At 41.5% G+C, this 14,695-nt stretch overlaps 1 protein-coding gene across 5 annotated transcripts in view; it reads right to left on the reverse strand.

The window, feature by feature from the left end:
* Nucleotides 1-14,695, reverse strand: part of DDR2 (discoidin domain receptor tyrosine kinase 2) — a 157,081-nt gene that overhangs the window by 29,991 nt on the left and 112,395 nt on the right. For all 5 annotated transcript variants that reach the window (XM_040460990.1, XM_040460993.1, XM_040460991.1 and 2 more), the window contains 4 exons: nt 5,360-5,462; nt 3,718-3,949; nt 3,262-3,409; nt 2,776-2,881 (listed from right to left, as the gene is read on the reverse strand). In XM_040460990.1, the coding sequence (XP_040316924.1) occupies nt 2,776-2,881; nt 3,262-3,409; nt 3,718-3,949; nt 5,360-5,462 (589 nt within the window). The remainder of the gene's footprint in view (nt 1-2,775; nt 2,882-3,261; nt 3,410-3,717; nt 3,950-5,359; nt 5,463-14,695) is intronic.

The following is a 14,695-nucleotide window of genomic DNA, read 5'->3' on the forward strand; positions in this document are numbered from 1 at the left end:
AATTATAAAATTTGACTGGCCTTATCCACAGTGACCAGAGCTTGGGTGTCCCTTCCAAGGATTTGCCATCTTTTTCTTCTCTCTACAGATCAGAAGGCTGGGAGAACATAAGTTTACTTGCAATAAATATATTTCCCATTGTCCCCAGAGTAATAAATCCCCATGAAACTCTTATGAAAAGCAACACAAATTAAAAATTAATTTCTCGCAGTCAAAATTAAATCAAATGGGGATGGGATAGGCAGAGAAACTTTCCCTGCCATATCCTTTAGAATTGTTAGAATTCCTGTAACAAGCATATACTACTTCTATAATTTTTTTAGTTTTTAGAAAAGGAACTTTTGCTCCTAAAACTATCTATTCTTGAGACTCTGAATTAGATGACTTTAATACCTCACCACTCAGGCACACTCCAAAGAGATACCTCACTACCTCAGTTATCAAGTGGAGGCAGTCTGTATCCAAATCTTATTCTTGATCTTTCCTTCTGTTACCAGTTACCTGCCTTATCTATTTGAATGTCTTGCCAGTCCCTTAAACTTATGTCCCGAACTAACCCCATCATTGCCCTTTTTCTAAACTAAATCCATTTGCATTTCTGCCCATTCTACTTTTCCTTCACGCTCAGTGAAGGTGCCTGGTGTACCAGAAGCACCAAGATATACCTGTTGAATGAATAAATGCCACCCCCACTGTTTGATCTACTTCTCCTCACCCTACTGTCTCGCCCCTACACCCAATCAGATTGCAAACGGTCCCCACATGGATGGCTGCTCCTCTTCTGTTCCCACAGTCACCATTACAGCCCTGGGCCCACACGCTTTTTACCTGACAGTGTTTGCAACGAGAAAATGTCCCTCATCACCTCCTCTTTCCCGTCACATCTAACCTTTGCGACCTGCTTGATTAATCTGTCTAAAGCACCGTGCCAATCGTGTCCTTCCCCAAGTTTAAAAATCTTCAGTGATGTGTTCTATCAATGATTATGCTGATGAAGAGAAAGTCAACTCCTCCTCCCATTCCTCCTGGCCCTGACATTCAAGTTCCTCCAAAGTCTGATGTAATCTGCCCTATAGTGCTTCTCATCTACTATTTTGCTGCAGAAATACGGCCGGTGGTTCACTAAACTATTGATCTTTACCAGGCATTCCCCTAAACTTTACAGGGTCGTCCTTTTGTCCCCATGCTATTGACTCTGCCTGAAATGCCATTTCAAGATTGTTTACCTGTGAAAGCTCCACCCATCCTTTGGAGCCTGCTTCAGATTTCATCTTATTCCATCATGTCTTTGCTGGTTTCCCAATCAGATACAAACTTATATGTATTTAGCACTTTACCTTTACAGAATGCTTTTCTTATACATTTTTATCACTTAAGCAAACAGAACTAACTTTTATTATGTGAATCCAGGTGTTTTCACTCCCAGTGCTGTGCTTTCTCCTACCTTGGCTTGCTCTTTCCCTTGATCCCCAGAGCACTCCTATGATCTCTTACTCCAGGGCTTATATCACAGCAATTTATATCCTGGCTTAGTCCCCATTCCTAACGGTGAGCTTCTTAAAGGTAGGATCAAGGACTTCCTTATGTTTGAATACCTACCAAGTCTGGCCAAATTCCTTGCAGGTAGTAACGGAGGGTCAGCAAAGATTTATTGAACTAAACTGAATTCAACTGATCTCTGATTTCCTCTATGCCTCAAGCATATGCCAGTTGGGGTGTGGCTGAGTGAAATGATGCCCAGATAATTTAAGCGAATGGGGAAGAACGGTGACTAAGCACATGGAAAGGATGTAGCTGGAAATTGAATACTGGATGAGTCAGGTCTTCACTCAGGGATGGCAGCTGGTGGGGCAGGAATTTATTCTTCACACCTAAGACAATGGAAGTGCTATAATCCCTCACTCCCCTTCCTGAGATTAATCTCTCCCTCTCTCAACCACTAGAAACCTCCATCATCTGGTCTGGACCTAACCTCTCTCCCAGGCTCAATCTTTGCAGGCAAAGACCAAGCTAAGAGAGAGAAAAGTGTGGAAGTGGACTAGAAGAAAAATGGCAAGGCTCAGAGTGAAGTGAGATAGGGAGGAAAAGCTCTCATCCAACCCTAAATTCCCACTGTGTCTGATCATACTCTTCCACCATGGCCCTTCCTAGGTCCACTTCAGGACTACCCATTGGTCCCTCCTGCTGCTCCCGGATCAAGCTTCTGCTGCAGTCAGGCCACTCTTGTCCTCAGCCCTGCTTTCTTTCCTCCGCTCCCTGCTACCTGCCTCCCCTGCCCTAATTATCATCTCATCACGGAAACTCTCCTTGTTTACTGTACGTCTTACGGGTGTCCTTTTCATAATTTCTAAAGCATTTCTGTTTATGGGGTTCATTCTTCCCGAACTTCTTGACCTGTCCAATTTATTATACTTATAACTTCAATTCTTCTGGCCCTTTGTCTCCATAAGTAGGCCACATGTGTCAGACCACATGTCCTGTTTTAAGAGTCAAAAAAATATGGCTATCGTACCTAGAGCCATACTACAATTTTAGCTCTTGCTTTGTGTAATTTATTGTTTCCCTTGTCTTCCCACACCAGGCATACGTTCCTTGCAGGTAAAGACTCCATGTTTTACTTCATCTAAATTATCTCACAATGCCTAGTACAGGGCCTAAAAAAAAACACTAGTTGGTTGACCAGTTGATTGATTATTGATCCCAAGCCATAATAAAATATTATCTCTTCTAGTGGCCACTTTCCCATTCTGATGACCAAAGTTTCCCAGGATTTACCTGTATCCAACGGCTCCATCATAGACAGAATCATTCAGATAAATGATAGAGCCTCCAGGGAGTACAAATTGCTGTCCAGCTGGAGCATTATAAGACACCAAGCCATCTGTCAAAGGAAACACAGATGTGTCAGTGCCTTTGGGAAGGAAGTGTACCTATGGCTCAGACCAACTACCCCAGGGAGCTCCATGTGACTTCAAAGGTACACTTGTTCAGTGTATCCACATAGGACTCAATCTGGGTACACAGGGAGCACTGCTGAGGAGCACTCCTCACTAGCAGTCAGTGAAGTGACTCAGAATGCATTATTCCAGGAATGGAATGAAGCCTTGGGTGGAGGAACAATGTCCTTTCTTGACTCTAACCTACAGGGAATCACTTCACCCCAGAGATTACTAATCCCATACTTTTCTGAATTAATTGCCTTTATGTTCCAGGAGTTGGAGGTTTTAATAAGGTCCATACGCTCTGTCTCTAGAGACCTACCTAGCCAGACACAGCCATAAAGCTCCACTCGCATGCACACATTCATGGAGTGGTCAGTGACTGGAATGAAGCGGACAAATCTGGCCACAATGGGTGGCTCTAAGTCCTTTAGGAAAATGTCATAGGGGTTACTGTTCCCATCCAGCACCTGAGGAGACAGAAGAGAAATAGTGGGGAGATGCTGTGAGGTTATGCTGAGTCTTCTTCATCGCCTCTTTCATGGACCCTCTCTTTTTAATTGAAGGAGCAGAATGTATCCACTCAGCTTTCCCAGCAGCCTGGATATTCCTCCCGGTGCCCCCTCCCCACCCTCCCTCCTCCTCAGTCACACATTTACAAGGGCATGCCAGGTCTGTGGATGCACATACCTACAAGACAGCCTGTGTACTTCCTCTTCTAGCCTAAGTCAAAATATGGTCCTGGACATCTCAGGGTCTGGATGTCTCTTCTTCCTACCTGTTTTCCATGCCGGTTCCGCCAAGAGATCCAGCGAGTGCCATCCCGACTGTAATTGATCTTGTACATGGGGGCAAACTCAATGCCATGGCCCCCAGCATGGCGCCCTTGGGTCCCCACCAGAGTGATAAAGTGCAGGGTGTGCAAGTCAATCTGTAGGAATTCCTTCAGGTCATCAGGTTCCACTGGAATCTCAGGGCACCAGGCTCCGTCCCCTTCTTCTGAGTCCAGCCTTTTGACACAAGGGGTGGGAGACAGAGAGGAACCATGGAACTAGAGTTGTTTACCAATCCAGAGCAAGCAGCTGCTCTGTCCTGAGGGGAGAAGATGTATCCAACCCAAGACTCAGTCTAAAAAGTTGGGACCCCAGTCTAAAAAGATTCTTTGGGTCTCCCCTCAAGCCTGACAGTCTTCTGTCCCGGGGGCACCATGAAACCCAGATAGACCATCACCACCAGGGCTAGAGTCCTTCAGATCAGATGTAGCCTTTATTTCTCACCCTGATTTAAAGACCACAAGGGAAATGAAACTCTTTCTGCCCTCTACTCCCCCATGAGTCATTTTACCTCCCCGTTCCACTTTCAGTCCCAGCATAACAAGGGTGGCCACCCCTTGCTTGGATATCAAGTTATAGGAAGGAGGAGGGAAGGATCATAAGATCTCCAGTGTGGGTTATGTAATGCAGTGGAATTTTAACCAACAGGATGGGCATGGCAGCCCAGCAAAACGCCATGGGAACCCATGATGAGAGTGAGGGGTAGGAGCATGTCAGGAGAGTAGTAAATAATCTGGTTTCATTTTATTACCTCCAAACTAAGCTACCAGTGAGCAAAATTGTGAAATCAGTGGAAGGTTTCTTTTTGGGAACGTCTTACCACTTTCCCTCTTCCCTGGAATGTTCCTTTTCTCACAGATGTCAACCTACTCATTGCCGTTCTCTTCCAACCCCACCAACCATCACTCTCATCTTTCACATACTCAGAAATTATGGAGAAGGTTTACTAAGGTTGCTTTTCTCGTGGGTGATTCCATTTGAACAGAAATCAACACTTTAGACCAAAAAAATCAGATCCCAGGAGAAGGATTAGACCCTCACCAGCAGAGTAGCTTTTGACAAGGGAGTTCGTTGCTTTGGAGGACCCCTGGTACTAGGCCACTAGGAACCCACCATACTCTTTGTGGGTGAGGATGGCCCTTCAATGAGAGAAGGGAAGACTTTTCTGGAGTCCTCAGTGTCTGCTCAAAGCCTTGATGCTTTGCACCGTGAATAATGATTCACATACACCCACTGACAAGAGGATGGGGTGTCCTCGCTTCCAGTGTCCTACCCCATCTGCGCCTTCCCCAGTCCACTACGGTAGTCAGCTTCCTGTAATTTCTCACACTGAGAAGGTGAAGTAAAGCAAACCCACTGCATATCCATGAACCAACCCATCTGCTGTGGGCAGGGTGGCTCAAGGCCCTGTGATTGGGAAGGGGTGGCCAGACCAGCACATGCTGCCAAACCCTGAATTTTCTCCCCAAAAACATACAGGACAGGCCTCCCCCGTGCCTACCAGCTCCCACCCTTCTTCCCCAGCCCCTTGAGCCAGAAAGTGCATCCAGCCCATGGCTTGGGCTTTCTTGGGGCATCTGTCCTCACCTTCCGTATTTGGCAGCTGTGGATTCTGACCACTGACTGGAAGCTGTGATGTCCTCATCTGGAATGTGGCCTCCTGACATACCCAGAGGATAGCGGCATATGGCTGGACCAAGAGACACCGAAAGGAAAAAGAGAGGAAATACTTTTCTTTTTATTTCCATGGATGCCCCACCCCCTTCTAGGAAGAATGTGATTGACTACTGGACAGGAAAACAGAGGCTTACATCTTCCTAAGGCTTTCTATGACCCCAGTTTGATCACCTTGACTCTCTCAGCCTTTCTCCCTGGGCCTGCCTCCAAACTTAGTAGTGTTCAATCCCCCAAGCACGGACCTTCAGCCACATCTATCTTTCAGTCCCAGACCCAAGTAATGTAATGTGATGCAATGTGCTGATTTATTCCTTTATTTGGTAATAAGCCCATGTCCCATCCCCATTACCTTATCAGCAGATGTGTACTACTAACCAGTTTCCCAAAGGTGCTGAGTCATCCTCACGGCCACCAGGTACCACCTGATCCAAAGCATTCGTTTTTCTAGGTAGCTGATTGCACAAAACTACAGGGCAAAGCCAGCTGTCCTATGAAAGTACTGGACACACAGCTTTGGCCCCCATCAGCACCATGTTTTCGCCTCTGGCTATAAACAATGGCCTCTGGGGAAGGACTTCCACCTCCAGCCAAGATAGAGTAACAAGGACCAGATTGACTCTCCTGGGTGAAACAACCAAAGAATGGACAAAGTATTCAAAACATTGAGTTTCAAACAATGAATACCGAATAACAAAGGCCAACAATCCCTGAGAGGGGACAAAGAAGATGAGTCCTACAGTGGCACCAGCTTACTGCTGTGGCAGAGTCCACAGTGAGTGAGAACAAGGCAGAGTTTGGAGGGCTCCCAATCAAGGAGACAAGGATAAGAGTCTGGAGAGGTTGGGGGAATCTAGGGTTGCCAGAGAAATACAGGATTCCTAGCTAAACTTAAATTTCAGATAAACAATGAGGAATTTTTTAGTATAAATATGTACAATGATGGCAGGCATATAAAGAAGCAGAGAAATAGAACCTATAATGAGAAAAACAATCAATCAATGGAATTGATTCAGAATATAGAAGAGGGGTGCCTGGGTGGCTCAGGTGGCTGAGCGTCCAACTCGTCTCAGGTCATGATCTCACAGTTTGTGAGTTCCAGCCCTACATGGCCTTCTCTGCTGTCAGTGCAGAGCCCGCTTCGGATCCACTGTCCCCCTCTTTTTCTGCCTTTCCTCTTGTGCTGTCTCTCTCTCTCTCTCTCTCTCTCTCTCTCTCTCTCTCAAAAACAAAAACATTAAAAAAAAAAGAATTTAAAAAGAACATTAAACCAATTATAATTATATTGTTATAAGGTCAGCCACTGTGGAAAACACTATGGAGTTTCCTCAAAAACATTTTTAAAAAGAATTACCATATGATCCAGTAATTCCACTATTGGGTATTTACTCAAAGAATACAAAAACAGTAATTTGAAGGGATTACTAAGTTTTTTAAAATTTTTTTAATGTTTATTTATTTTTGAGAGAGAGAGAGAGAGAGAGAAAGCAGAGGAGGGGCAGAGAGAGAGGGAGACCCAGAATCTGAAGTGGGCTCCAGGCTCTGAGCTGTCATCAGAGCCCAATGCAGGGCTCAAACTCACGAACTGTGAGATCATGACCTGAGCCAAAGTCAGACGCTTAACCGACTGAGCCACCCAGGCATCCCTGTACCCCATGTTAATTGCAGCATTAATTATAATAGACAAGATATGGAAGCAATCCAAGTATCCATCCATAAGACTTAATCGATAGGATCAAGGATATGTGGTATATATTGGAATATAATGGAATATTAGTCATAAAAAAGAATGAAATCTTGCCATTTACAACAATGTGGATGGACCTAGAGGGTATAATGCTAAGTGGAATAAGTCAGTCAGAGAAAGGCAAATATCATACGATTTCACTCATAAAATGCATTTAAGAAACAAAACAAAGGAACAAATAAATCAAAACAAGAGACGACAAACCAAAAATCCAGTCGCTTAAGTACAGAGAACTGGTGGTTGCCAGAGGGGAGGTGGGTGAGGAGGATGTGGGAAATAGACAAAGGGGAACAAAAGTACACTTATCTTGATGAGCACTGAGAAATGTTGAATTGTTGAATCATTATATTGTACACCTGAAACTAATATAACACTGTGTGATAATTATACTTTAATTAAAAAAATAATAAATATATATAAGGAGAGCTAAGTGAGATAGGGAAGGATATAAATAAAATTTCTAGAGATGAAACTTGACTATATGAGAAAATACATTGAATAAGATTAAAGGAAGATTATACATTAAAGAAAAGATTGGTGAACTTAAAGACAGCAATAGAAATTATCCAAAGTGAAACAATGACAGAAATTCATCAAATCACTCAAATAATCAATCAAACAAAAAGATAGAACCTAAGTTGTGAAACAATTGCAAATATCCTATTATACATGTAAATGGATTCCTTAAAGAAGAATAGAGAGGAATCAAAAAATTATTTGAATAAAACATGGTGGAAATTCTTTTCGAATTTGATGAAATTATAAACCCGAGAGGCTCAGTGACTTGAACCATAAGAAACATGAAGAAAACTATACTACAGGACATCATAATTCAACTGCTTAAAACAGGTGATAAGGAGAAAAGTTTTTAAGCAGCCAGAGAAAAGGATACATTATGAACAGAGGACCAAAGATAAAAATGATTACAAATGTCCCTTTGGAAATGGTAATTACATCCTAAATATATAAGATGAGTTTTCATGTTATTTACATTTCTTTAAATGGTGATTGACTATTTAGATTAAGACGATTTTTCATGTTATTTAAATCTCTTTAAATGGTAATTGACTATTTATATAAAAACAGTAACAATATACCGTGGGGTTTATAATATGCACAAAACTAAAATGCATGAAAACAATAGCATGAGGGCTGAAAAGGGAAAAACGGAAGGCATCCTGTTCGAAGATTTTTTAAATGTTTATTTTTGAGAAAGAGAGAGAGTGCACAAGCAGGGGAGGGGCAGAGAGAGAGAGAGACACAGAATCTGAAGCAGGCTCCAGGTTCGAAGCTGTCAGCACAGAACCCAACACAGGGCCTGAACTCACGAACCGCAAGATCGTGACCTGAGCCAAAGTCGGACACTTAACCGACTGAGCCACCCAGACATCCCTCTTGTCAGATTTTTATACTGTATGTGAAGTGATATACTATCACTTACAAGATAGACTTTATTTAATTAAAGATGTACATGACAAACCCTAAAGCAAGCACTAAAATAATATTTTCAAAAAGGTTCATGGCTAATAAATCAACAAAAGATAAAACTGAATCATAAAAAGTTCAATTCACTGAAAGGAAAGCAGAAAACCACAGGTAAGTTTACACATAAAAGGATGCGAAAAGATATACCAGAAAATGTAATTAAAAAAAAAAAAAGCTGGAGTGGTTATATTAATACCAGACACAACAGATTTTAAGACAAGAAATAGCGATGGTATTTCACAATGATAAAGGGGTTAGCTCATCAAGAACACATGACAGTCCTAAATGTTTATTCACATAACAGAGCTTTACAAAACAAAACAAAACAAAACAAAACAAAACAAAACAAAACAAAGCTGCAGGGAAAAATGAACAAAACCACATGTCGTTGAAGATTTCAATACTTACGTCTCAATAATTGGTAAAACAATTAGACAAAAAATCAGTAAGTATACGGAAGATGTGAACATTATCCACTGGTTTTGCCTAGCTTGACATTTATAGAATTCTACTGAAAAACATAGAGTATTCATTCTTTTGAAGTGCACCTGTGATATGTACCAAGATAGACCATATTCTGAATCATGAAACAAGTCCCAATAAATTTTAAATATTCAAGTCATACAAAGTATGTTCTCTGTCATAATGCAATTACTAGTTAGAAAAAATACATAATAGAAAGATATCTGGAAAATCCCCAAATATTTTCAAACTAGCATAACACTTTCCTAAATATGCCATGGGTCAAAGAAAAAAGGAAGATTAGAAGAAATTAGAAAACAAATTAGAAAGTATTAGAAAAGTATTAGTATTAGAAAGTATTCTGTACTGCAAGATAATGAAAATATAACAAAATGTGTGGATACCACCTGACAAGTACTTATGGAGAAAATCACCACAGTAAAATCCTCCATTAGAAAAGAGCAAAGATCTCTAAATAATAACTTCAGTCTTCACCTTAAGAAACTAGAAAAAGTAGAGCAAATAAAATACAAAGTAAATACAAAAAAGGAAATAATAGATTATTAGTGGAAATCAGTGAAATAGAAAACAGAAAAACAATAGAGAAACTCTAAAAAACCAAAAGCTGGTTTTTTGACAAGACTTAAAAAAAAAAAAAAAAAAAAAGGCAAAAAGAATCTCTAGCCAGATTGGGAGAGAAAAAAGAAAACACTACAAACATCAGGAATGAAGGAAGTTTCCTTGTTACAGAAATTAAAGATATTAAATGCATAATAAAAGAATCTTATAAACAATGTTATGCCAATAATTTCAACAACTTAGATAAAATAATCAAATTTTTGAAAGATACAAACCACTAAAGCTCATTTATAAAGAGATAGATAAAAACCTGAGTATCATTTATGTTCTAAAAAATTTAAATATATAGTCAACAACCTTCCTACAAAGAAAACCCCAGGACAAGATGGCTTTACTGTTGAATTCTGCCAAATGTTTCAGAAAGAAAAATTACCAAGCACTCACAAACTCTTCCAGAAAATTAAAGAGGAGAAGATAGAAGGGGATATTTCCTGATTCATTTTATGAAATCCTATTACTCTAATACAAAAACCAAACAGGAAGCTTATAAGAACACTATAGACCAATAACTCTCATGAACATAGATACGAAAACTCTAAACACAATTTTAGTAAACTGAATCAAAGAATATATAAAAAGAATAATACACCATGATCAAGTAGGATTTATTCTAGGAATGCAAGGTTGGTTTGACATTCAGAAATCATTCAATGTAATTCACCACAGATTTAGAAAGTGAAACTGTATCGTCACTTCAAAAGACACAAGAAAAGCATTTGCTGAAATCAAACATCATTTCCTGATAACAATTCTCAGCAAACTAGAAGTAGAAAGGAATTTTCTCAATATAAACAATTGTAACCGAATATTCTGAAAGCCTAAATGCTAACAAATTGGACAACTTAGGGGAAATGGATAAATTCCTAGAAACATAAATTACCAAAACTGAATCAGGAAGAAATAGAAAATTTGAAGAGACCAATCACCAGCAATGAAATTGACTCAGTAATCAAAAACCTCCCAAAAAACACAAGTCCAGGACCAGACAGCTTCACTGGCAAATTCTACCAAACATTTAAAGAAGAGTTAATACCTATTCTTCTCAAACTATTCCAAAAAATACAAGAGGAAGGAATCATCCGGATACCAAAACCAGATCAAGACACCACAAAACAAAAGAAGTACAGGCCAATATCTCTTACGAACATAGATGCAAAAATCCTCAACAAAATATTAGCAAACTGAATCCAACAATATATTTAAAAAATCATGCACCACAATCAAATGGAATTTATTCCCAGGATGCAAGCGTAGTTTAATATTTGCAAAACAATCAACATGCTATGTCACATCAACAAGAGAAAGGATAAACACCATATGATCATTTCAATAGATGCAGAAAAAGCATTTGACAACGCGCAACATGCATGATGTCATCTGATACTTCCAGGAACAGTACGATGAAACAAAACCAGACTCAGCCACTTTGGCAAGAATCATGGCCATATACACCACCGAAACACTTCCATGTTCCTGTCCCCTGCATTTTCCAAGTCAAATTTAAATCAAGAGATGAACATGGGATCCAGTATCATTTTGCCTATTCTTGTCAAATGTATAACTTCTGCATCTGGGGTGACAGGTTCTACAAATGATCATTATGTTTGAATCTCGAGTGTAATTCTGGGCTGTTCAGGAATGAAGCATCAAGTTCTCAAATTCTAAACCCTCTGGAATGTGAAATTGAAGGGAGGAGTAAGGATGAGGAAATACTGATACAGAATGCCAGTGGGGCCCAAATTACCAGTGAGTGAGGTCAATGAACATTTCAGAAATCACTCACAGGGTGCGCCCTCTCTTGTGCTCCACCCCTTTATGCAGTGGAGGCCATGCCCTGCCTCAAGGCCTCCTCCGGCCCCCTCCCAGATGCTTGTCCTGCCTGTTTTTGGGTGTGCTAAACGTTTTCGCACTGCTGCTTAGTGTCCCTCAGTACCAGTGACTCAATGGGCCAGGAGAAGCTTCTGGACACCTTTATCTCACAGGCTACATGCCCCAGTCCAGGTTACCAGAACCCTTGCCTTGGCATTTGTGACCCAAGCCAGCTACTAATAAAGTAACTTTGCTTTCCCATTGTTACTGCTCTCTGCGTGTATATATCCTTCAACGATCTTCTGGGGAGGGGACCTGGCCGGCCAAGGTAGACGGTCCTTGCACCTTTGCCTATCATTCATGTCGTGGTGCCCCCAGTTGCTATCTTGACTCCTAAAATACAGTTCATTCTTCACAGTTTTCAAAGTGTTGTCCCATTGTTTTCATCTTGTTTACCCTTATGATAACCCTGTGTGGTAGGCGGGGCATGTATTATTATTCTCAAATTACACGTGAGAAAACCAGTTAGAGCCCCATGGCTATGAAGGGGTCCTAATCCAAAGTTAGTCCAATGTACCAGACTGCCACTCTCTGCTCTAACCAAAGGAATGGCAAGATGTAAGCTGTTTCTCCCAACACACCAAGCTGCAGGCAGAAGCATTGCAGATTCGTAAGACAGCTGGCCTCTGGCACCTTCTTTCCCTTCAGAAACCAAAGCTTTATTCATGGACCCAGTCCTATCTCCATTCCCAGTGTGGTAATCAACTTATTGCTCTCCAAATCCATAGGGTTTTTAAGCTCCTATTTTTATTAATTCATTCATTCAATGATTTTTTTTTGAGCCCCGTGGGAATATAAGCATAAACAGAACAAAGTACCCTTTGCCAGAGTTTACATTCTAGTATGGGGAAAAAGACAAGAGGCAAATAAATATATAAGATGAGAAAAAGTGGCAAGTGTTGTGAAGGAAAGAACACAGGGAAAGGAAATAGCTGCTCCTTCATGTCAAGAGATAAGGAAGGTCTCTCGGATAAGGTGTCTCTGAGCAGAGATCTGAGTGAAGGAAGACAGCCAGGTGACTCTTGGAGGGCGGAATGTTTCATGGAAAGGGAACAGAAGTCAAGAAAATAGCCTTCTTAGTGGCTTCGGGTACAGCAAGGAGGTTCGTACACCTGAAGTGGAAAGACTAGCTTAAGTTAGTATCTAGCACTGTCCCTTTGCAATGTAATGAACTTGGTTGCAACCAAAGCAAGTGTTTTTTAAAGAAGGAATAGTACCAATTTCGGTAAATTTCTCCTTACTCCGACGTCCGACATTTTTAGTATCTGTTTTATAGCCTTCGGTACATAGTGCTTTGTCATATAATTGTCTGTGTGTGAGTCTCATCTCTCCTACAGATGGCAAACTTTTGGGGGGAAAAACGGCGTAGGCGGGGAGACTAGATCTTATTCAATTTTATTTCTCAGGGCACGTCTGGGGAGACAACAGGTGCTCAAAAATATTGACTGAAAACAGAGGTAGACATAGATTAGGAGTTAGCATAAAGTGGAGTTAAATATGTCATCCTGCAAACCTTACCCCCAGTCTGTTCCATTTCAACCAACTCCACTCTTCCAATGACTTGAGCCAAAAATCTTGAGGCCACCCTTGACTCCTTTCGTATTCCATATCCAGCCCAACAGCCGATGAGGAAATCCCATTAGCCACCCTAAAGAATTCCCATAACCCACCTCCTTTCCACATATGCCACTACCATTCTAGGTCGATCCTGGAATAAAACAATAATCTCCTAACCAGACGTCCTTTTGTCCACCTTGTCCCATTTATCTATGAAAATGTAAGTCAGACCACGTAACTCTTTTGCCCAGCACCCTCCAGGGAGTTCCCACCTCACTCATGATAACACTGAAAATGCATGCGTGGTCTCCAGGGTCCTGCAGAGCTGATCCCGGGCTATCCTGGACCTCACGTCCAGCGCACTCCCCCCTCCAGTCACGCTGGCCTCCTGGCTGCTCCTCAAGCACACTAAGTATGCTTCTTCTTCAGACATTTAACTACTTAATTCAATAATGGTAGTAATCTGTGCTGGGTTGGGGAAAGAGAAGTGGAAGACTGTATCTCCCATTATTTTCCACGCGCTAACATATCTGAAATCTGAACGCATTTCACAAGCAAATGGTGAGTCATAGCTGGGGTTTTTTCTTAGAGTGACACAGTAGAATCAGTAGAATCAGTACAGTAGAATCAGCAGGCTCTTCAATTTGATGATATACTGTAATAATGGTAACCACTTATAAACAGCACTTATCAGATGTCAGACGATATGGTATTTTTGTCACTCATTACTTCCTGTTTCTCACGAATCCCCCATCTACAGGTAAGACATTAAATAACTGCCTAAGGCCACTCGTGGAGTAAATACTAACTCACTTTAGATTCGGACTCTAAAGACGGCTCTCTCTAAGCTACACAACCTCTGAAGGAAAAAAAAAGAGATTTCAAATCCACTCCAGGATCTGAGCAAAGTTCGCATCCTTTCTGGGTCTCAGTTTTCTCCTGTGGAAATCAGGGGAGCTGGATTAGATGTTTTCTAAGGCAGTGATTCCCAAAAGCCAGTCCATGGACCGACTGCTTTAGAATTGCTTGGGAAGGTTGTAGAATATAGGTTTGTGAGCCCTGTCTTAAGAGATTTTTCTTCGGTAGGTCTGAAACTGTGCCCAGGAACCTACATTTTTTTTTTAATTTTTTTTTCAACGTTTATTTATTTTTGGGACAGAGAGAGACAGAGCATGAACGGGGGAGGGGCAGAGAGAGAGGGAGACACAGAATCGGAAACAGGCTCCAGGCTCTGAGCCATCAGCCCAGAGCCCGACGTGGGGCTCGAACCCACGGACCGCGAGATCGTGACCTGGCTGAAGTCGGACACTTAACCGACTGCGCCACCCAGGCGCCCCCCTTTTTTTTTTTTTTAATTTCCCAGGTAATTCTGCTATGCAGCCACACTTGGAAACCATGCTTCCAGGTCCCTTCCAGCCTGGACACATGATCATTCTCTGGGGCCATTCCAAAGTCCAGGGACATCCACATTCACAGTCCCACTGGGCTTG

This window comes from Herpailurus yagouaroundi, unplaced genomic scaffold (genome assembly GCF_014898765.1).
Source record: "Herpailurus yagouaroundi ecotype Mexico unplaced genomic scaffold, PumYag 253, whole genome shotgun sequence".
NCBI lineage: Eukaryota > Metazoa > Chordata > Mammalia > Carnivora > Felidae > Herpailurus > Herpailurus yagouaroundi.